Source organism: Terrapene carolina, unplaced genomic scaffold, assembly GCF_002925995.2.
Source record: "Terrapene carolina triunguis isolate 2854851 unplaced genomic scaffold, T_m_triunguis-2.0 Scaffold361, whole genome shotgun sequence".
NCBI lineage: Eukaryota > Metazoa > Chordata > Testudines > Emydidae > Terrapene > Terrapene triunguis.
In genome coordinates, this window is record NW_020664712.1 from 122290 (window position 1) to 146145 (window position 23856).

Here is a 23856-nt window from a genome sequence, read left to right on the forward strand (position 1 = left end):
TGGCTGCCTGATGGGGTAACAAGGACTTTCAGGCTGTAGAAATGATGGTAACCCAGGAGGCAACTAATGTGTCAGGCTCCAATTTCAGACTTCTGGATACACGCATGTTGAGTCCTGATTCTATGGTTTTGTGTCTGATCCTATGGTTACACAATAAAGCTGATGTTGGCGCAGCTGCATAATGTAGCTGCGCTGCTGTAGCACTTCTATTACAGATGCTCTCAGCCAATGGGAGCGATCTCTCCCATCGGACTTTATTAGTGTAGCCCCCACAAGTGGAGGTGGCTATGTTGGCAGGAGAAGCTCTCCTGCTGATGTATCACTATCTACACAGGGGGTTAGGACTGTGTAATTACATTGCTCAGCGGTGTGGATTTTTCACACCTCTGAGCAATATAGTTATACCGAAAAAAAGAAAAAAGTCTTTAGTGTAGACCAGACAGTTCTCTCTTGTGTTTTATGCATTTACATCACTTCTCCTCTATCTTCACCTACTTTGAAAGATTAAAAAGTGTGAAAAGAGAGGTATTTTTCCTCATGATGCACATGGGCCACATATTGCAGAAGATCCTGAGATATATATACTCACAGAAGTGGTTGGGACCTACGCTGAGACAAACCACAACTTGAGCCAGGGTTCAGTTGTTGGCAATGGGCATTAAAAGAAAACTAACATATATGATAAGAATTTGTGATCTTTGAATATGTTCTTGTTACCAATGAAAATGAAATTATAGGTGAAGTTATTGGTTAAAGAATAAGAGACTAATTGTATGATAATCTGAATTATTTTGGAAAAGTGATACTTGTCTTGTTTTTTTGTTTTGTTAGTTGTACAGGAAATGATGGCTAATCTTGAAAAGTTAATTTGATTTAATTTACCCCCTGTAGTGTAAGAAGATCCGGTAGAAAACCTCACTCCAATGGTTGGGATGGAAGAATGTGTGTGAGAAAGAGTGTATAAGAGAATATTGGTCCTGTATAGATTTTAACTTTTTGTGTTTCAAATAGAACTTTTTTTGCTTAGTTTCAAAGTCTATTTCTATTAAATATTCGAAAAGACTAGGTGTATAAGTTTTTACCCACTTAGACTGTAAGGGTTACTGACTTCCCCACTTCTCTAATTTGCAAAGGAAAGACATGACATCTGTCACAGGATGTGTTCAGTAGGTAGGAAAGCTGCAATCGTCAACCATCAATATGAAGGAAAAGTCTGAAGTCCATTACCTTTCAGGTCACTAAGACATCTAAAGGCTGGTCTATGCTGAAAAGCTATGTTGACATAGCCACATCTCTGAGGGGTGTGAAAAGTCCTCTCCACTGAGAGAAGTAGTTAATGTGACCTGAGCCCCACTGTAGACAGTGTTAGGTTGCCAGAAGAATATTTCCAGTGTTTGAAGTGTTGACATAGCTTTAGACAGATTGATCTTCTATGGGAAGCGAGTCATGACATCAATTCCAAATTTGACCCATCTCCCTATATGTGAGAAAGGTACTAGTATGGAGGGCTGAGCCAGCTGTCCGATCGCCTGGTTCCTCAACTGTAGCTACAGCTCTTAGTGCCCATGAATGCAAAGACTGAGAGAAATGGAGAGTTCCAACCATTGTTATTTTAGTATCTTATTGTTCCTTTTTCTATTTTTTGTGCTGGCCTTTCTGTTACATCAGGGTGTGACTGTATAGCTCAGTGCATGTGTGACAAAAGCTTATTGGTGCCAATTGGCAAAGGGGGTCATTGTTATTCACAAGCAACTCCTGTCTCAGACCTGACAAATTCGCCACAGCTTATACACTGCTTTTATTATATTTATCCAGGAAGCGCAGCAGTGAGATCTCTACTGAAAGCTTGTAAATTATTGATACTCCTACGCACTACAAGAGGTGTGTATGAGTCATATTTAAGGAGTAATGTAAGTACATGGAAAATTATGCCCCTATGGTATTGTCGTGAAACTGAGTCATCCCAGTCATAGGTCTTGGTGGGGACTGCCCATTCAAGTGGGAGGGAATTGTCTTCTGTTCCTTGCTGACCAGTTATGCGATGTATTGCTCAATTGTTAATCTTTGCACCAACCCGGAAAAACGAATGGAAAACCATCAAAGACAAACTATAGACATTGAATCCCTGTGAAAGTGAAAAGGACAATATCACAATGAGGAGATTGTCCTTTCTGTGAATAAAGAGAAAAGACTGATTCAGTTTATAACAGGGTGGAGAAAAACACTCTGGGTCCATTCACCAAGGAGATCCCTACTGACCAGTGGTTCTTTATGAAAGGCAGGGCCCTGGCTTCTAGGGACTAGCAATCATTGCAATAGACTGACGTGTGAGGTGAAAATCTACTTAGATAGGAAAGGTAACTATTAAAAAGTGTAGGTTGCATTTTGTGATTTTGTTTTGTTGGTAACGGTTGGTTTCCATCACTCACATTTGATTCTGTTTAAATCTCTATCCCTTGTGAAATAAATTTCCATTTGTTCAGTAACTGTACACAAGTGCTGTGTGTGATACAGTAGCAGTGGTCTACAGTAAAACTGGTAACCTGGTATGTACCATTGCTTCGGGAAGAGAGGATCTGGGATTTCTCTGAATATCTGGTGATCGGGGCTGGACTCCAGAGGGGGACACATTGAAGGAACTCAGGGGTTCCTCTATTGTCAACTGTCAGGGCTGCTGCAGCTCAGAAGAGGGTGCTTGAATGTATGACAGGCTGGGTGAGTTTCATCGCTGACATCCAGCTGCCAAATGTAAAAGTCCCTCTTTCTAGTGGCAGGTGGCAACAAGGAGACTCACAGCCCTCAGCACCCTGAGAAGGGTCACAATGTGCATCCACCTCTGAAATCCACACAGCGAAGGCACCCTCTGGCATAGATAACTGAATCAAAATAGCCCTAAAACTCTGCCCTACGAAATCATGGAACATGTGCTCTTAGCTCTGTGAAAGCATGTAAAGAATCCAAGCGCTGGAGGGTAGGGATAGGTGTGACAGTGTACCCCATAAGGCTTTATGGGGTGGGGGGTGTGCTTATAAATGTATGTATGACATAACTGGAATATGTTGTGCTGCCTGTGCCATGTAATGTATCTCCATAAAGATTATGGTCTACTATATCTATTCATCCTATTTGTACACATATATCATTTTCTACTTGAGGTTAAGAATATGGGCTGTATACTTGCTTGGTTTCTAAGTAAGCTTTGTAAGGCATTTGGTCAGTTTCTTTAGGATGGATTCACAAGGTTAAGTACCTGATCAGGAAGCACTTGGGGAACAATGCATCTTGGAATGCTCCAATCCATATAAGAAGTCTTCCTGGAGACATACAAGACACCATGTGGACAATGGCTTCAGCCTGTAAAGATTGAGTCATGCAGGGACATGTGACTTGCCCAGGTGACTCCAAAACTCAATCTTGGAGCTGGACTTTGCATAGGAGGGAGGAGAGGGGTCTCCACCCACAAGAGAGAGTCTATTTAAACCTGGGGGAGACCCCTCCATTTTGTCTTCAGCTGGCTAAAGAAGGAGCCTCTCCACCCCCCCAGGATACGTGAAGGAAACTGGAACAAAGGACAGTAACTACAGGGGGTGTGAGTAATTGCTGGACCCAGGCTAAAAGGAGATTAGCCTGTAAAAGGGAGCATTCTGGAACTAGTGAGGATCTTATCTCTTTTTAGTTTGATTAGACATAGATTTGCGCATTTTATTTTATTTTGCTTGGTGACTTACTTTGTTCTGTCTGTCACTACTTGGAACCACTTACATCCTACTTTCTGTATTTAATAAAATCACTTTTTACTTAGTAATTAACTCAGAGTATGTATTAATACCTGGGGGAGCAAACAACTGTGCATATCTCTCTATCAGTGTTATAGAGGACGAACAATTTATGAGTTTACTCTGCATAAGCTTTATACAGGGTAAAACGGATTTATTTAGGTTTAGAACCCATTGGGAGTTGGGCATCTGAGTGCTAAAGACAAGCACACTTCTGTAAGCTGTTTTCAGGTAAACCTGCAGCTTTGGGGCAAGTAATTCAGACCCTGGGTCTGTGCTGGAACAGATGGGAGTGTCTGGCTCAGCAAGACAGGGTGCTGGAGTCCTGAGCTGGCAGGGAAAACAGGGATAGAGGTAGTCTTGATACATTGGGTGGCAGCTCCGAAGGAGGTTTCTGTGATCCAACCCATCACAGTATAGGGTCCAAGCGACTTAGAAAAATTAGAGGATTGGGCCAAAAGAAATCTGAGGAGGTTCAACAAGGAGAAGTGCAGAGTCCTGCACTTAGGACGGAAGAATCCCATGTACCGCTACAGGCTGGGGATTGACTGGCTAAGCGGCAGTTCTGCAGAAAAGGACCTGGGGGTTACAGTGGATGAGAAGCTGGATATGAGTCAGCAGTGTGCCCTTGTTGCCAAGAAGGCTAACAGCATATCGGGCTGCATTAGTAGGAGCATTGCCAGCAGATCGAGGGAAGTGATTATTCCCCTCTATTCGGCACTGGTGAGGCCACATCTGGAGAACTGCATCCAGGTTTGGGCCTCCCACTACAGAAAGGATGTGAACAAATTGGAGAGAGTCCAGCAGAGGGCAACAAATGATCAGGGGGTTGGGGCACATGATTTATGAGGAGAGGCTGAGGGAACTGGTCTTATTGAGTCTGCAGAAGAGAAGAGTCAGGGTGATGGAATTGGGTCGAGTGACTGAAGCCCTGTTGCAGAGACTATAAGCAGCTCTACTTAGCAGGGCAAAGCAGAGTCTCATTCCTAGGAGCCTCTCTCAGCCTTCTGTATGCTCCGTCAGCTTCTGGCTTGGGCAGTCGGCTACAGGTAAATAACATCTCCCATAGCAGGAACCAGGCAGGTGGTTATTCACTTCAATACACATGATTTATGCAGCTCCCAACACTCAGTAACTAGGAGTCGGGACTCAAAAATCCAGAGGGCAGTTTAAAAATCATGAGATGTTTAAAAATGCTACCTTTTGGGGGTAATATTATTACTTTCTTGGTTTTTCTGAGACTCTTGGGCCATGTTTTCTGCCTGAACTTGAAGGCTAAAAATGGACTTTTTAAAATAAATAAATGAAAGGGGAGATTTTTGTATCCTCATTGGGCTCTTAGATTGGGGCCCTGTTGTGTTGGGCAGTGCAGATACCCCGTCCAAGAGTGGGTGCCCCAGTTGTGCCAAGCACTGCAGAGACCCTGACCGAGGGTGGGGGCCCTGATTCTGCCAGGTGTTATACAACTCATAGTGAGAGAGAGAGTCCTTGCTGCCAACAGCTCAGAGGCAAAATAGACAAAGTGTGGGAGGGTGGTTCCCTTTTTACATATGGGGAAACTGAGGCCCGAAGATGTGATGTAATTTGTCCATGTTTGCACAGAAAAGAATGGGGTCAAACTGGGAACTGAATCCAAATTTTCTGAGTCACAGCCTGGCCCTTAACCACAAGCCAAGCATTGTCCATTGCATGGCATAGGCCTCAATGGAAACTTTCAGAATCTCCTTCATTGGAGGATTTTAAGAAGAGGTTATAAAAAGACCTATCAGGGATGGCCTAGGGATACTTGGTCCTGACTCTCAGGGTCCCTCACTGCCCTACCATTCTATATGATTCTACTGTATGGTTTTGTGCAGTGTCGTTCCATGCTGAGCTGTTTTGCATAGTGTCACTTTGCACTCTGATGCATTGTTAGGTGTTGTATCAGTTTTGCACTGCCTTGTGTTGCGTTGGTTTGAGCTGAGTTCTTTTGCAGTGTGTCATTTTGCCTTATGGTGCGTTCATTTGCATGGTGCTGAATTGTAGGGCTTTGTACTCCTACGTATTGTCACTTTGTGCTGTGGAATGTCATTTCATGCTGAATTGTTAGATGTTATATTGGGGTGTTTTCACTTTTGTTCGTTTTTCTATTATATTGCTATGGCGTAGAATCATAGAGATGTATGGCTACAAGGGAACTGGAGAGGTCATGAAACCCAGCCCTCTCTGCTGAGGCAGGGCCAAGCGGAGACAATGCGTCGGGGGCATGTGGGGTCAAGTGCCCCCAGCAGCCGGCCCAGGCAGGGAGCGGAAGGACGGAGCCAGAAGCAGAGCAGAAGGGGTGGAGCCAGAGCCTCTTGCGGCCACACTGGTACGCTGCCCGGTGCAGTGCAGCAGCTGCCTGGAACAGCGCCTGGCTGCGGCAGTGGGGGGCTGCCTCCCACCCAGACTTTGCTTCCAGGGACAGTGGCCAAGCGAATCAGAGCCCCTCCATCCATCTGCCACGCTCAGCCCCTGTCCCCGGAAGCTGAACCTGGGCAGGGAATGGGCTGCTGCTGCTACCCCATCCCAGCTGGCCTCTCTCCCAAGCAGCTGGCTACACTGCATGGAGCAGCAACCGGGAGCGGCTCTGTCCCTCTCCCCACCTGGGCCTGGCAGGAGCAGCCAAACACAAGGAGCCAGCGCAGCGGGAGGACAGAGCACCTCTTCCCCCCACCACCACAGGTATCGTGGGGAGGGGAGAGAGTGGGCGCCCCAGGCTGCGGGCAGAAGACACATGGGGAAGTCATATGTCCTCCCCTTTAGCTGCTGCCTCCTCAGTATGGGGAGGCACCATTTGTCTATGGGACCAAGTATATGCAGACTATCCTTGACAGAGGTTTGTTCAACCTGTTGTTAAAAACCTCTGAGGACAGAGACTCCACAGACACCCTTGGGAGCCTATTCTAGAGCTTAACTACCCTTATAGTTAGAAAGCTCTTCCCAACATCTAATGTGAATCTCCCTGGCTGCAGATTAAGCCCATTACTTCTTGTCCTACCTTCAGTGGACATGGAGAACAATTGATCATCGTCCTATTTATAATGAACAAACTTTTCTCTCTGGAATTATCTGTTAAATGGTTATTATCCTCTCTCTTGCCTGGGGTACAATGGAAGAGGAGAAAATCCTCTCTCAACAGAGGATGCAAATGTCAGTTTGCTCTCTCTTCATGTTTTACTGAAGCTCAGAGAGAGGAAGCAACATTACCTGCCTAAGATGGTAGAGAGGACAGCGAGTTTATTTCATTTTCGGTTGTGAATATAAGCGGAAGAGTGGCTGTCACTACCACCCAACATGGGGCTTGAATAGACAACCATGGGATTTAAAGTGTTGTGTGCTACCAACTGAGCTAGCCAGGTTTGAGTCTGTTCAGCTGCCCAGTCTCCATGTAGAAGGAGCTCTGAAAGCGTTTATTTGCAAGCTGAGGTTCCCTTTCTGACATTTGCCTTCTTTCCTGGTTCGTTATGTCTCCAGTGAGCAAACCAGAGCTGTTACAAGGCTGGTTAGATGCTGCTTTCTAGACCAGAGAGCTGGGGTTGATTTAGCATGCTGTCGCAATCTGCTGGTCAGAGTAACCAGTGTGGGAGGATGGAATTTAGGATTCTCCCACCAGGGGGAGGTGCTGTTGGACTCATCTAGTGGGGCAGAGTCAAAAAAAGCTTCTCAGGTCCCAGAGAGGGGGCAGACAGGTTGGTTCCCCACATGCCACACATACATTTCCATAGGGAATCAGGTCCCCCTGGGGAAAAACTCAAAAGAAGCCCGGGCCCAAGAGTGTCAGAGAAGGGAATCACTATTTGCCTTAAGAGATGGGTGAGGGAAACCTGCAGGTACTTAGATCCCTCCAGCGTCTGATATAACCATTTGTGGGGAAGGTCTGGGGAAGCCAAGGAGGATAAGAAGAGGGGAAAAGGGCTTGTAGCTGTTGTGCAATCACCATGCTCCCAGCAGAAGGGTCCGGGGGGTTCAGCACTTTGGCTGCTTGCTGAGGACACAGAACTCACAAGATGGAAAAGCTCAGAGCCCTATTACATGGAGTCAGAATGTGATCAGTTCACACCAAGGGGGAGCACCACCCCTCCCTTGGTCTCTATGCCAGAGCTCCTATCAACTCAGTGTCCTTCCTAAAAGAGCTTCCAGGTCAGCTGCTGAGAGGGTTGCGATAGGGTAAATGAAGGCAGAGGAGGATTGTTCCTCATGGGTTTTCTGTGTGTTGCTCTGTGATCCTGCTGGAGAAAGCTGAAGCATCATTTCAGTTTGTTTCAGTGGCTTGGGTTGGGCTCACATTGTAACCCTGAGCACAGGGGTTCCTGAACTCTCTGCTCTTAGCCCATCAGGGAATGGACAAAGGAGAAGCTTCAGAAATTGGACAGAAAGTAGCCTAAGAAAGTGTAGCATAAGTGAGAAGAAAAACAATGTCTTCACCTCCCTGGTGGTCTAGTGGTTAGGATGTGGCACTGCCACTGCCTGGGTTCAATTCCCAGTCAGGGAAAAGTGTCTTTATGTGAAAAAAACTTCAGTTATTCACTTGCAATTTAAACAAATCCATGTTTTTTTCCTGATTCACCCATCTTCTACATGATGTTGGGAAGGGCTTGGGAGACCATATGAAAATCAGTTTCCCACTGACTAGTAGCAGAATGTGGGCATGTTTCAACTGTGCACCTCAAAGTCCAGGCTGCATGCCCTTTTACACAAATGGACATGTGCAAATTATTTTTTCCCCTTGCTAGCTAGCCTAACCAACCTTATAATAACAATAATAGACATTCAGGTTGACCCAAGATGAATATTTTTTCCAATTTTCTTGCTGAAACAAAACCAAAAAATCATTTTGGGTTAACCAAAATATTTCAGCAAATAAAATATTCATCCAAAAAACTTTCATCCCACTCTATATACAAGTCTTTGGAAGTAACCATCCCTGAGAAAGTGACCATTAGCCTCTTCCATTCCTGAAGTCTAGCTGCTGAAGTGCTCTAAGCATAGACGATGGGCCTTTCACCTGTTGACCACTGGTTACTACCTTGCTCAGGTAGCTACTGATGAAAGGAAATGTGGTGTAGTGGCAGATCTACTTCTATCCCTCTACCCAACTAGGGATGTTTGTTTAACATTGCATATAAAAATACAATAAATGCATTTTGTTGATACCTAAAATTGGGAAACATTGTGACTGTAAGTCAATGAGAAAATCTCTGCTGAATTCTGCAGAAGGAAGGTTTTCTCATCAGGTTCTAGCACATGATAAAAGTTCTGAAGGTTCTTAGAGCTTCCAGACACATGGGCTAGAACTTTCAGAAGGTCTCACACCCACCCCTAGATCCAGATTTTCAGAAGAACTCAGCTCCCACTTAGGCAACAAAAATTTTGGCCAGGTTTTCAGAAAGGCTGAACACACTGAGGGTTGAGCTATTTTGAAAACAAAAGGTGGTAGAAGTTGTGGGTGCTGGTTGCTTGGCCATCTGGCCCACAATGCAGGAGTTTGAGGTTCAACATTGCTTTCTCAGAATGCTAGCAACCATCTCTTACTCTCTTAAAAAGTGAGCAGGGAGACTACATATAAAAATCAGCTCTGCTTCAGAAGGTGTCTAGAAGTTGAAAGAGATGTGCCATCTCTGCCTCCCTGAAGAGTTCATAACAAGGTAAAGAAAACTAAGATTGATAAATCACTTAACTAACCGCATCAGGCTGGCTGCATGGTCTAACACAACAGCTACAAGGTTGTGTCTTTCTGTCATTTGTTGTTCTGGGCTCCATATGGAGGCATGCGTTCAAATTCCCCTCCTGACACAATCATTGTCTTCTACCTGAAGAAATAGCCTAATTTCAACCTCTCCTGTAACATTACAACACCAACTTGTCACGGAGTATGGGGGGACTCAGGGCCCTGCACCCCCGGCGTCCTGCGATTCACCATGACTCTCAGCCAGCCAGTAAAGCAGAAGGTTTATTTAGATGACAGGAATACAGTCCAAGACAGGCCTTGCAGGCACAGACAACAGGATACCCCACAGTTAGGTCCATCTTGGGGTCCTTGGGCACCTCCTGGGGTCAGAGCCCTCCCTGCCTTCCAGCCACCTCACCAGCCAGCTTCCCAGACTCCCCCTTCAGCGACCCCTCCCACAGCCTTTGTTCAGTCTCCCGGGCAAAGGTGTCACCTGGTCCCAGCCCCCTCCTGGGTTCTCATGTTACAGGCTCAGGTATTTTCAGTCAGTCTCCCATCCCCCAATGCCGGCTATCCCAGCCACACTCCCCTGTCAGCATTCACAGACCACAGTAAGAACAGACCCAGTTCGTCACGTCTCCACCCTTCGAGACCGAACTGAGCGGGGTCACTTTAGCCAGTGACCCGGGGAAGTTCGAACCTACCCCCGTTCCCATGGATGCCCCCGCATCCCTCCCATTCCTTGGTGAGAATTACACCAGGCCCCTCCAGTTTCACGCCCCCCCTTAGGTCGGGGGTGTTCGAGGGCATTCGTAGTTCGCATGTGGGAAGGTTTATGCGGCCTGTGCCCTTTTCCCACCCCAATACCCCTGGGGTGCCAACTGGGCTGTGGTCTTCCCCCAGCGCTCCAGTCTGGAGGTCTGTGCTTCGGGCTCTCTTGGTTCAGAGCCCCCCTTTTAACCTTGGCCACCCTCTGGAAAGGCTCCTCTATGCTGGGCAAGGGTCCTAAAGCCGTTTTCCCCTTGTCCCGGGCCTTCCTCCCCCTCTGACAGGAGTCACAGGATCGGCAGTACTGCCGGACAGTAACAAAGACCCCAGGCCAGTAAAAGCTCCGTAGCAGCCTCTGCTGGGTACGCCAGGTTCCCTGGTGCCCTGAGAGGGGAATGTCATGGGCCCGGTACAGCAGCTGGCGGCGATACTTCTGGGGTACCACCAGCTGCCTCCTGATCCCCCCTGACTCCATTTTCCCTGGGGGAGCCTATTCTCGGTACAGGAACCCCTTCTCCCACAGGAACCTTTTCCGGCCACCTCTCCCCATGGTCTGTACCGCACTGAGGTCGGCCAGGTCCCTTATCTTCCGCAAGGAGGGATCTTTCTGCACCTCGGCCTGGAACTCACCAGCTGGGACAGGGATGGCCACCTGCTCTCTCTCGCTGGCTGGGTCTGAAGCCGCAGCCTCCCTGAGCCGTGTCCCTAGGTGTTCTCTCCCCACCAGGTTAGGGTCCTGCGCCTCGGGCAAGGCACCCTCCCCAAGGTCAGGGCGCAGTGCTCCTCGCCGGCTCTGACTGCGGGTCACAACCAGTGCATTCTGGGGGTTGCTTGGCCAGTCCTCCAGGTCCCCCCCCATCAACACCTCAGTGGGCAAATACGGGTGTACCCCCACATCCTTGGGGCCCTCCTTGGGCCCCCACTTCAGGCGTACCCTTGCCACAGGTACCTTGAATGGGGTCCCACCCACCCCCGTCAGAGTCAGGAAGGTGTTGGGCACCATCCGATCTGAAGCCACCACCTCGGGCCGGACCAGTGTCACCTCTGCACCCGTATCCCAGTATCCATCGACCTTCCTCCCATCCACCTCCAGGGGAACAAGGTACTCTCTCCGGAGGGACCGCCCCGCGCCCACCGTATAAACCAAAAACCCTGAGTCTAGAGCATCCAGCCCCCCAGAGGAGCTGGCCTGGAGCTCTCCTTCCTCCTTAGCAGATGGTATTCTGCCAGCCCCCCTTCCCTGGGAGTGCCTCCTCTCGCCCGGCTGGGTCTCTACCCAGTCAACCCTCTGTGGGTCTGGTCTGCTCAGTCTGTCCCTGAGTCTGGGGCACTGGGCCCGTATGTGACCTCTCTGGTCACAGTGATAGCAGACCATGTCCCATGTGTCCCCTCGAGCTGGTCGGTTGTCCCTGACCCTGGGCATTCCCCATGGGAGGGGATTCCCCACATTCCCCTTTTGGGAGGTACCCGGGTGACTCTCTCTCTGCATCGCAGCGGGCCTGCTCCTTTGGGACTCCTCCCTGCCAGCCCCTGACCGGCTCTTCACAAACTCATCGGCCAGCCGGCCTGCATGTCGCGGGTTCTCTGGTTTTTTGTCCACCAACCACAGCCTCAGGTCGGATGGGCACCGCTCATACAGTTGCTCCAATACCAGCAGTTTAACCAGGTCCTCCTTCGTCCGGGCCCCATCTGCCCACTTGCTGGCGTATCCCTCCATGCGGACGGCTAGTTGCAGATATGAGATCTCAGGGGTTTTATCCTGACTCCGGAACCTTTCCCGGTACATCTCAGGAGTCAGCCCAAACTCACGTAGCAGGGCCTTTTTGAATAGTTCGTAGTCCCCTTTCTCCACCTCGTCCAGTTGGCGGTACAATGCCACGGATTTGGGGTCCAGTAAGGGGGTGAGAACCCGGAGTCTGTCCGCAGGATCAACCTGGTGTAGCTCGCAGGCCGTCTCAAAGGCATCCAGGAAGTCATCCATGTCCTCCCCCTCCTTACGTGGGGCCAGGATGCACTTATCAAAGCTCTGTGCAGTCCTGGGTTCCCCCTCACTCACCGCAGCCGGGGTCACCCGGCCCTTCAGCCTCGCCCGTTCCAGTTCATGATGCCTCTGTCTCTCATTCTCCTCCTGTTCATGATGCCTCTGTCTCTCTTCATGCTGTCTCTGTTGTTCACGATCCTCCAGCTCTCTCAGTTTTAGCTCTATCTCCCATCCCAGCCCATTCCGCTCCACGGATGCCGCGCGTGGCCGGGAGGATCCCCTGCTGGCCGGCGAGCATTGCCGGGAGGATCCCCTGCTGGCCGGGGGGTCACTGCGCCCTCGGTATTTGCTGGGCTCCTCCCCACCCTTCCCCTAGGCATAGGAAGGAGGGGTCTCGGGAAGCCCTCAGCAGCCGGCTGACCACTCCCAGCTGGGACAGACACTGGGACCTGCGCTGCATTTGCCAGGCTGCTTCCCTCAGAGACAGGGATCAGTTCATTTGCGCGATCTCCCTTCTCCAGCTGGGCAATGAGCTGTTCTTTGGTGAGCCTCCCATTGCGCACCCCCCTCTGCTTGCACAGCTCCACCAGGTCGCTCTTAAGCCGCTTGGCATACATCTTCCTGCTGGCCACTCACAGGCCTGTGTGCTCACCGCTCCCCACAGTTTCCAGGGAGACCCCTAGTGTGCCAGCCCTTCTCGAGGTCACCACCTCTCTGCCAGGGTCGAGCTGCAGACTCCTCCGCCCCTGGGACCACTCGCTGCGATCCCCCGGGGGACCCTGTTACTGCAAAAGTCCTTCTCGCTGGTCACACACTCCCAGGGGTGATAACCGTCTCTCTCTGACTCTTCAGCACGCCTGGTCCCCGTCAATCCCCCTTCGTTTTACTTCTCCCCAGTCACTTACTGCAGGAAGCGCCGTCCACGGGGTGCAGTAGATCCCACCCCTGCCACCAGTTGTCACGGAGCATGGGGGGACTCAGAGCCCTGCACCCCCGGCATCCTGCGATTCACCATGACTCTCAGCCAGCCAGTAAAGCAGAAGGTTTATTTAGATGACAGGAATACAGTCCAAGACAGGCCTTGCAGGCACAGACAACAGGATACCCCACAGTTAGGTCCATCTTGGGGTCCTTGGGCACCCCAGCCCACCTCCTGGGGTCAGAGCCCTCCCTGCCTTCCAGCCACCTCACCAGCCAGCTTCCCAGACTCCCCCTTCAGCGACCCCTCCCACAGCCTTTGTTCAGTCTCCCGGGCAAAGGTGTCACCTGGTCCCAGCCCCCTCCTGGGTTCTCATGTTACAGGCTCAGGTATTTTCAGTCAGTCTCCCATCCCCCAATGCCGGCTATCCCAGCCACACTCCCCTGTCAGCATTCACAGACCACAGTAAGAACAGACCCAGTTCGTCACACAACTACTTAGCATTTGTATGAGAGAAGTTGGAGAGAATTCAAACAACTTCAAAAGTAGTGCATTCAGGGCATCTAGCTGGGTAAATTCCAAGCTCTATATCCAGAAGAGTCTTGGCATGGCTTGAGGGGAGGCAGGCTTGGCAGTTCAATATACAGGTGGAGGGAGAAGGGTACAGTACATTGACAGTGTAGAATGTGAGACTCATAAGCTGTGGTTATGTGCTCTGAGAGTTATCCCCTTGCTTTCCATTTAAGGTCAGGGAGGGATATTATACCCAAGTGTTCTGGCAAAACTTTCCCCCCGGCCTGGTCAGTGAATCCTATGGTGAGAAACTTTCCGTGTATTTCACTGCATTTCAGTTTCTTGTATTATTGAATGGGGCCTGAGGTGCTGGAAGGGAAATGTTCATGGAAAACTTGGACATTGCTGTTCTCTGAAAAAAGGCAGGTACTATTTAGACACTATTGCTTCTCGTATTCCTGTGGAATCCGAGTCAAACTGAAGAATTCCTGTCTATCCTAGAGAATCATTCCATTGTAAATACAAATGAAATGACATCTGCAGATCGAGTCAGCACCTTTTAAAAATATTTACTGAGAATATTCTTTGCCATGTTGATAAGGACAAGCAGCCCTCTTTTCCTTTCAATTTGAAAGGCGAAATGAATGGAGCTTCTCATTGAAAAACTTCTATTTTCTAGGGGGAATTGAACCCAGGCTATGGCTGTTAAAACACCAAAACCTTCTGCTTAAAGCACCAGGTAGGGCTGTTTTTTTCTGACAGCCAGTGTTGTTTTTCTCAGCCTCCTACTTCACCAATGTCAGATGCTGGTGCATTCTCCATTGCCCTGAAGGGACAAGAACAGAGAGTGAACGATCTCCTGTGCTCAGTGTCACAAGCTGAGCCCCAAAAATGGACAGCAGGGTGTCACAAACTCAAATTATGCTTCCGGTTCCTCCATCAGCATCACAGGAGCAAAATAAAAAATCACCAGAGGAGCAATTCTCCTCTGCTTTCATTTACCCCAGTGCAATCCTCTTCACTTCTTCTGTTTATAATCTGGGGGCTCTGTCAGGGGAAAAATCATCGAGCGGACAGTATTTCTGGGATAGAAACCCAGAGAGGGTTTGATGTCACCTGATGGGATGCTGATTCATTATAACAGGTCCCTTGGCTTTAGCTGCCCCCAGTGTAGCTCTCATTTTGTCAGCTCTGCGCTCTCAGGAAGCCGACAAAGTGCTGAACCCTGCTTCTCTTGGGCCACCAGGAGCCTGGGGATTGCACACCAGCTGCAAGCCCTTCTGTCCTCTCCTTGTCCTCCTTGGCTACCCCAGACCCTTTCCCACAAATGGTTTCATCAGATGCTAGAGGGACCTAAGGACCTACAGGTTTCCCTCACCCACCTCTTAAGGCAAACAGTGTTTCCTTTCTCTGACACTCCTGGGGCCACATTTCCTTTGAGGAGCTTCTCCCCAGGTGGTCTGATATCCTGCAAAAATGTGTGTGTGGCTTGGGGGGAACCGGCTTATCTGTCCCATCTCTAAAAACTGAGAAGCTTTTTCTGACTCTCCCCCACTATATGAGTCAACATCATCTCCCCCTGGTGGGAGAATATTAACTTCTACCCTCCCATGCTATTTTCTCTGATGAGCTGGTAAATCAACCCCAGCTCTTGGGTCTAGAAACCAGCTTCTAACCAGCTTTCTAATAGCCCCTGTTTGCTAGCTGGAGAGCAAAGGAACAAAGACAGAAGGCAAATGTCAGAAAAGGAATCTCAACTTGCAAAGAAGCAGCCTTAGGGCTCCTTCTACACTGTGATTGTGCCTTTGAAAAGGCATTATAGACAACTGGCTAGCTCAGTCAGTAGAGTATGAGACCTTTTAATCTCAGGGTTGTGGGTTTGAGCTCCACATTGGGTACTTGATCTTGCTGCCTTAAGCGTGCTTTTTTGTGTATATGATGAGCCCAAAATGAAATGCACTCTCTTGCCTCTCAACGATCTTATGCAGAAAAAGTCTCTTCCTGTTAGTTTAGATAGAACAGGAAGAGAGAACAAACTAACATTTCCCTCTATTCAAGGGACACCATCATAGGACCTAACCACATCAGCCACATCATCAGAGGCTCGTTCACCTGCACATCTACTAATGTGATATATGACATCATGTACCAGCAATGCCCCTCTGCCATATACATTGGACAAACCGAACAGTCACTATGCAAAAGAATAAATGGACACAAATCAGACATGGAGAATTGTAACATTCAAAAACCAGTAGGAGAGCACTTCAATCTCCCTAGACACTCAATAATAGACTTAAAAGTGGCCATTCTTCAACAAAAAAACCTTCAAAAACAGACTTCAATAAGAAACTGCAGAACTGGAATTAATTTGCAAACTGGACACCATCAAATTAGGCCTAAATAAAGACTGGGATTGGATGGTTCACTACAAAAAATAATTTCCCCTCTGTCAACTGTTGGGAATGGGCCACATCCACCATGATTGAATTGGCCTCATTAGCACTACAAAAAGTAATTTCCCCTCTTTTGCTATTTACCCCTTCTTGTCAACTGTTGGAAATGGGCCACATCCACCCTAATTGAATTGGCCTCATTAGCACTGTCCCCCCCAGTCTGTAAGGCAACTTCCATCTTTTCATGTGCTGATTATTTGTACCTGCCTACTGTATTTTCCACTCCATGCATCTGATAAAGTGGGTTTTAGTCCATGAAAGCTTATGCCCAAATAAATTTGTCAGTCTCTAAGGTGTGTTGTGGAAAAAATGACCACGCGTTGTGTTTGGATCAGAATCGCCTGAGGCCTTTTTATTTTCATGCATGCATGGGGGGTACCAGTAAACTAGCAATCCCCCTGATTACAGAATTTCACACAGCTTATATAGCATAAAACCACAATTATGTAATACATACTTTCTTATCAGCATTATTGCCATATTTGGAATACACTCTCCATAAAAGGAATATAGCTTAGCAAGCTTTCCTGTTTTTTTACAGTCTATCCTACTGCGATTTCCAGACTTCCCCCAAAACCGTTAATTCAGCATTATGAATCATAAGCCTTATAATTATAGATAGTTCTGCTTTTATACTTTTCCTCTATTCTGCCTCTAAAAACCTTTCACCTACAATAGACTTAACTAATGTTCAGGTCTGAACCAAAGTTCAGGCCCGAGCCAACTAAAGTTTAGGCCCTAGCAAACTTTTTCCTCCACAGGTGCCACACGTACTCCTCGTTTTTTTAAGGAAATAATGTTATTTCAAAAGGGAAAAGTGGTGCTGTGTGTTGAAAGGCTGGCTTAGACATTTCTTATTGTGATTTTCTGATTCCTCATACCCAGACCCTGCCTAGACAGGAAAGGAGGGGCATGTGATCATCAGTCAATACTAGATTTATCTGACATGAAAAGGGGACCTGAGGCTGTTTGTAGTTAGCTCAAAAAAAGAAAAAGGCAAGGGGAAAACTGCTGGCTGGGAGCTAAATATGCAGGACAAAGGGTTGGGATTCTTCTATGCTCAGATGTGTTAAGTAGCTGGTAATCTCCCAAATGATGGTCTGTTCCTTCCATCAAAATGCAGGCTAACCCCCTCCTTTAGATGTTAAAGTTTTCATATTGTTTTTGTAGCTGAAGTTATGAATACTGGCTCTATACTGTCTGTATTTCAAACTTATGCTCTGCTTCTGGGTGAGACACCCCAGCCAAATCGGTGTCAGCTCTGCCTAGCCTGCTTGATGGCCCATTAAGCACCATCAGCTATACAATTGACCCATTGGGAGAAGGCAGACACACCTTGTGACTCAGCAATGTATGCAAGAACTGGCCCATGTGACTCCAGATTCCATTTTGCTGTAATTTTCCACAGTAAGAACAAAGAGGTGTTCTTACACCAGGAAAAGACTATAAAAGGCTGATGCCTCATCTCCATCTTGTCTTTAATCCTGCTTCTTATCTCTGGAGAGACTTTGCTACAAACTGAAGCTTTGGACAAAGGACTGAAGGACCCATCTCAGCTGTGGATGTACTCCAGAGACTTGATTTGAACATGCAGTTTACTCTATCACTGCTACAAGCCTGAACCAAGAACTTTGCCATTACTGTATGTAATTGATTCCATTTAACCAATTCTATCTGTCATCTATATCTTTTACCTTTTATGAATAAACCTTTATATTTTAGATTCTAAAGGATTGGAAACAGCATGATTTGTGGGTAAGATCTGGTTTGTATATTGACCTAGGTCTGGGGGGCTTGGTCCTTTGGGATTGGGAGAATCTTTTTTCTTTTACTGGGGCATTGGTTTTCATAACCATTCATCCCCATAACGAGTGGCACTGGTGGTGATACTGGGAAACTGGAGTGTCTAAGGGAATTGCTTGTGTGACTTGTGATTAGCCAGTGGGGTAAAACCAAAGTCCTCTCGGTTTGGTTTGCCTAGAGGTGGAAAAACCCCAGCCTTGGGCTGTAACTGCCCTGCTTGAAGCAATTTGTCATGACTTAGCACTCTCAGTTGGGTATCACCAGAACCAGCATTGTTACAGTTACACAAAATACTATGCTGCCCGCTAACTCTTTAACATCTAAACTAAAGGTTTATTAGAAAAGAAAAGAAAAGAAAAGAAAAGAAAAGTTGTTAAATGGGAAAGCAGTCAGATATATTCAGAAATCTATATATCAGGTTCTTAGCAGTATTGGTGAGTTGCTGGCTTGAAAGTCCATTTGGAACACATCCACATCATTCAGTCCTTTGGTAAAGGCTTCAGTTTGTAGAGAAGTTGCTCCAGAGGTAGGAAGAGGGATTGAAGAGAAAATCCAGATGAAGCAGCTGCCCTTTATATTCCTTTTGCCATGTGGCTTGTACTTCCTGTGTCCCAAACACAAGTTTCACAGCACATGGCATGGAAAAGCCTTGGAGTTCTCAGTACACAGGCATATCCCTGCATGTCTTGCTGACTCAACAGGTGTATCCCCTTGGTCCTTTCCATGGGCTCATTGTACAGCTGATGACCCCGGATGGGCCATCGAACAGGCTAGGCAGCGCTGATGCCAATATGTCTGGGGGTGTCACCCAGAAACACTGCACAAATCTGGAAATACAGATATACCTACATATCCATAACTCAAAATACAAAGGTGCTACAAAGATAGAAACAAAATTATCATACTTGGAAAATCATAACATTTTTATTGACACCTTACATGGCATATCTAGCATGATTCATTGCAATTTTATCATATTGGTGTTAATAATAAAAAGTGTGTCTCAATTCCATACAGTGTCACACTTAATAAACCAGTGAATTCCCAGGACCGGCTCCCCAGGTCTTTGAAGATGCCAAACACCCTACTTGTGAGGGATTGAAATATCCACATATGTTGGGAACACACAGACAGACACTGTGCACGTCTGTACCCCTATGTTCACTCTTCTACAAAATTATGATCAATTTTGTACATAGTATGTGTCAGGGCTGAATCCTCACTCTGAGTGCAGAAAGAGGGGGGCCTACAAGGATTCTAAAAATTAATTCGTGCCACTCTAGGCTTGTATTAAACCCCCAAGTTTACAGCTTTTCTCTGACCTTGGCTTGGTAAATGCTGCCACCACCCAAATGCAAAAAAAGAAAAACCCAACCCCTTGGACCCAGGAAGGAGCACTTGAGAATTCCTCCCCCCTTTCACCTCCCCTCCGGAAAAGAGCTGAGAAAGAAAACAAAGGAAATTAGCTGTGGCTACCAGATAATCAAACAACATGCACAAACCTCTTCGGACACCAAAAATCCAATCCTGTTCTTAAAAAGAGGTAAATTTTATTAAAATTGAAAAGGAAAACAATACATCTGGAACTTAGGCTTTTGCTAAATCTTAAAAAAGAAACAATTTTTGTAAGCACCCAAAATAGCTTTCTTGGGGGTTCAGCTTAAAGCTTACAAGCAAACTAAAGCATCTGGGATAGCACAGAGGAGATCCAAAAGCCAAAATAAAAAATAAACCTGATTGTGTCTGTCTAAACATTCCCTATCCAAATAATTTCTTCTAGGAATGGAAGATGAATTTTCATATCTGCTTCAAGCGATACACAGCATTGCTACTTTGTGTCGCCTTCTCCGGAAAACAACAGACAAAGGGAAAGTTACTTTCCCATTTAAAAAAGTTCTAGCCTTTCCATTGGCTCTTTTGGTCAGGTGTCCACTCCTTTTCTTTTACCTGTGGGCTTGTTAACCCTTTACAGGTAAAGCAAGCAGAGAACTCACACCAACAGGGATTTTACAGCAAACTGGCTGGCTGGGTGTTTATAAAAGGGAGATCCCTCCCCTCCTCTTCATTTATCACTGTATGGCTTGTGAGGTATCATTTGAAAAGACAATCTACTGAATATCCATCCCCCTGTTAAAACGTGTAGCAACATTGTATGTAAAGTTATGAGATTTTACTGTATGATACCCCTCTACCCCGATATAATGCGGTCCTATAGAACGCGAATTCAGATATAAAGCGGTAAAGCAGCACTCCGGGGGATGAGGCTGCTTTACCTCGTTATATCTGAATTCGTGTTACCGCAAGCGGTTCCTCTGTGCCTACATTATTTGCTGCAGCCCTCCCCAGCCCCCCACCCCTAGGACTGACCCTTGGGGAACACCACTAGTTACCCCTCTCCATTCTGACAATTTACCATTTATTCCTACCCTTTGTTCCCTGTCTTTTAACTAGTTCTCAATCCATGAAAAGATCTTCCCTCTTATCCCATGATAACTTAATTTATGTAAGTGTCTTTGATGAGGGACCTTGTCAAAGACTTTCTGGAAATCTAAGTACACTATGTCCACTGGATCCTCCTTGTCCACATGTTTGTTGACCCCTTCAAAGAACTCTAATAGATTAGTAAGACATGATTTCCCTTTACAGAAACCATGTTGACTTTTGCTCAATAATTTTTGTTCTTCTATGTGCCTGAAAATTTTATTCTTTACTATTGTTTCAACTAATTTGCCTGGTACAGATGTTAGACTTACCGGTCTGTAATTGCCAGGATCACCTCTAGAGCCCCTTTTAAATATTGGTGTTACATTAGCATCTTCCAGTCATTGGGTACAGAAGCTGATTTAAAGGACAGGTTACAAACCATAGCTAATAGTTCCCCAATTTCACATTTGAGTTCCTTCAGAACTCTCGGGTAAATACCATCTGGTTCCGGCGACTTGTTACAGTTAAATTTATCAATTAATTCCAAAACCTCCTCTCATGACACTTTAATCTGTGACAGTTCCTCAAAGTTGTCACCTACAAAAGCTGGCTCAGGTTTGGGAATCTCCCTAACATCCTCAGCCGTGAAGACCGAAGCAAAGAATTTGTTTAGTTTCTCCGCAATGACTTTATCGTCTTTAAGGGCTCCTTTTGTATCTCGATCAACCACTGGTTGTTTAGCAGGCTTCCTGCTTCTGATATACTTAAAAAACATTTTGTTATTACCTTCTGAGTGTTTGGCTAGCTGTTCCTCAAACTCCTTTTTGGCTTTTCTTATTACATTTTTACACTTAATTTGGCTGTGTTTATGCTTCCTTCTATATACCTCACTAGGATCTGACTTCCACTTTTTAAAAGATGCCTTTTTATCTCTCACTGCTTCTTTTACATGGATGTTAAGCCAAAGTGGCTTTTTTTTTAGTTCTGTTGCTGTGTTTTTTAATTTGGGGTATACATTTAAGTTGGGCCTCTAATATTGTGTCTTTGAAAAGTGTCAATGCAGCTTGCAGGGATTTCACTCTAGTCACTGTACCTTTGAATTTCTGTTTAACTAACCCTCTCATTTTTGCATAGTTCCCCTTTCTGAAATTAAATGCCACAGTGCTGGGCTGTTGAGGTGTTCTTCCCACCATAGGAATGTTAAATGTTATTATATTAAGGTCACTATTTCCAAGCGGTCCTGTTATAGTTAACTCTTGGACTAGATCCTGTGCTCCACTCAGGACTAAATCGAGAGTTGCTTCTCCCCTTGCGGATTCCCGTACCAGCTGCTCCAAGAAGCAGTCATTTAAAGTATCGAGAAATTTTGTCCTGAGGTGACATGTACCCAGTCAATATGGGGATAATTGAAATCCCCCACTATTATTGAGTTCTTTATTTTGACAGCCTCTCTAATCTCCCTTAACATTTCATCCTCACTATCACGGTCTTTGACAGGTTGTTGATAACAAATCCCTATTGTTATATTCTTATTAGAGCATGGAATTACTATCCATAGAGATTCTATGGAACATGCGGTTTCATTTAAGATTTTTACTTCATTTGAGTCTACATTTTCTTTAACATACAGTGCCACTCCCCCCCCCCACCCCCCGAGTATGACCTGCTCTGTCCTTCTGATATATTTTGTACCCTGGAATGATTGTGTCCCATTGATTGTCCTCACTCCACCAGGTTTCTGTGATGTCTATTATGTCAATATCCTCTTTTAAGACAAGGCACTCTAATTCACCCATCTTGTTATTTAGACTTCTAGCATTTGTGTACAACCACTTTAAAAACTTATCACTGTTTATTTGTCTGCCCTTTTCTGATGTGTCAGATTCTTGTGTGTGTGAATGCTTCTCGTTTGATCTGGCCCCTACTTTATCCTCTTCCAGCCTCTCTTCCTGACTAAAAACTAGAAAATCTCTATCACTAGACTCTCCTCTAAGAGAAGTCTCTGTCCGATCCACGTGCTCCTCTGCAGCCATCGACTTTCCCCCATTTCTTAGTTTAAAAACTGCTCTGCAACCTTTTTAATGTTAAGTGCCAGCAGTCTGGTTCCACTTCGGTTTAGGTGGAGCCCATCCCTCCTGTATAGGCTCCCCCATCCCAAAAGTTTCCCCAGTTCCTAATAAATCTAAACCCCTCTTCTCTACACCATCGTCTCATCCATACATTGAGACTCTGAAGCTCTGCCTGCCTACCTGGCCCTGCGCCTGGAACTGGAAGCAATTCTGAGAATACCACCATAGAGGTCCTGGATTTCAGTCTCTTTCCTAGCAGACTAAATTTGGCCTCCAGGACATCTTGCCTACCCTTCCTTATGTCATTGGTGCCTACATGTACTACGACCACCGGCTCCTCCCCAGCACTACACATAAATCTATCTAGTTGCCTCGAGAAATCCGCAACCTTCGCACCAGGCAGGCAAGTCACCATACGGTTCTCCCAGTCATCACAAATTCAGCTATCCTTGTGTAACCCTTCTGCCCATCTAAGTTGGCAGCAACAAGGGACGGGTTCTGTATCTAGGGGTTCCGTTTCAATAACACAATGCAAAACCGGCTCGAGCCCCCACCCAGTGACCTGGGACAATTACATACCACTCCCCTGGGTACCTCTAAGAGGCAATACTTCCCCTCTCGCAAGCACGGAGTCTGAGTGTAGCAGAAAATGTTTAATAACATGAGGTAAACAACATCAGCATAAAATTGGAAAAACACCACAAACAGGATTCATAACACAAACCATGAGCCAAACCCACCCCAGCAAATGGAGCTGTGTCCTTTCCCTTTGGTTCTTGAATCCAGCAACCCAAAAATCACCCAGAGTCCCCAAAGTCCAACACCCCCAAAGTCTCTTGGGTCCAGCAACCCCCAAAGTCCCAAAAGTCCAACAACCCCCAAAGTCTCTGTCCCTGGTCAGTGCAGCCCCAGAGTAAAAAAGGGGGGGGCACGCAGGGTGTTAAGGGGCACCTTACGTGATCCAAGGCTGGCCAGCCGTCTGTTTCTCCATGGGGGTTCCGCCGCAGCCTTTACCACGAGCCACTCCACTTTCCTGCCATCCCACGAACTGCTCCGCTCTACAAGCTGCTCTGCTCCGCTCTGCTCACCGACCTGTGAGCCGTTCCAGCCGTCCCCGCAAACAGCTCCGCTCGCCGTTCCTTGGGCCACTCCAACCGGCCCCGCAAGGCTCCACGCCGCTCACTGCTCCTCCAGTCGTCCCCACAAATTGCTCCGCCAGCTGCTGAGCAATATAGCTTCAGACTCCCCCACTAGTTAACACAGCACTTAGTGATCTCAGCTCTTAATAACATCAGCTCTTTTGTGATTTCAGCTCTTAGTGATTTCAGCTCATAGTATAGTAGGGGAGCCCCAGTGCTGGTGCACCATTGGCCCAAAGTGAATTCAGCTCAGCAGCCTGTAACTAGACTCCTAAGGGAATCAAAGTTAGCTCTGACATTCAACAGTGGAGAGAGGAGG

At 46.8% G+C, this 23856-nt stretch overlaps 1 protein-coding gene across 1 annotated transcript in view; it reads left to right on the top strand.

The window, feature by feature from the left end:
• Positions 1-23856, top strand: part of LOC115271305 (zinc finger protein 883-like) — a 254910-nt gene that overhangs the window by 11609 nt on the left and 219445 nt on the right. The window contains exon 4 of the mRNA XM_029912884.1: positions 13067-13074. Coding sequence (XP_029768744.1) covers positions 13067-13074 — 8 coding nt within the window. The remainder of the gene's footprint in view (positions 1-13066; positions 13075-23856) is intronic.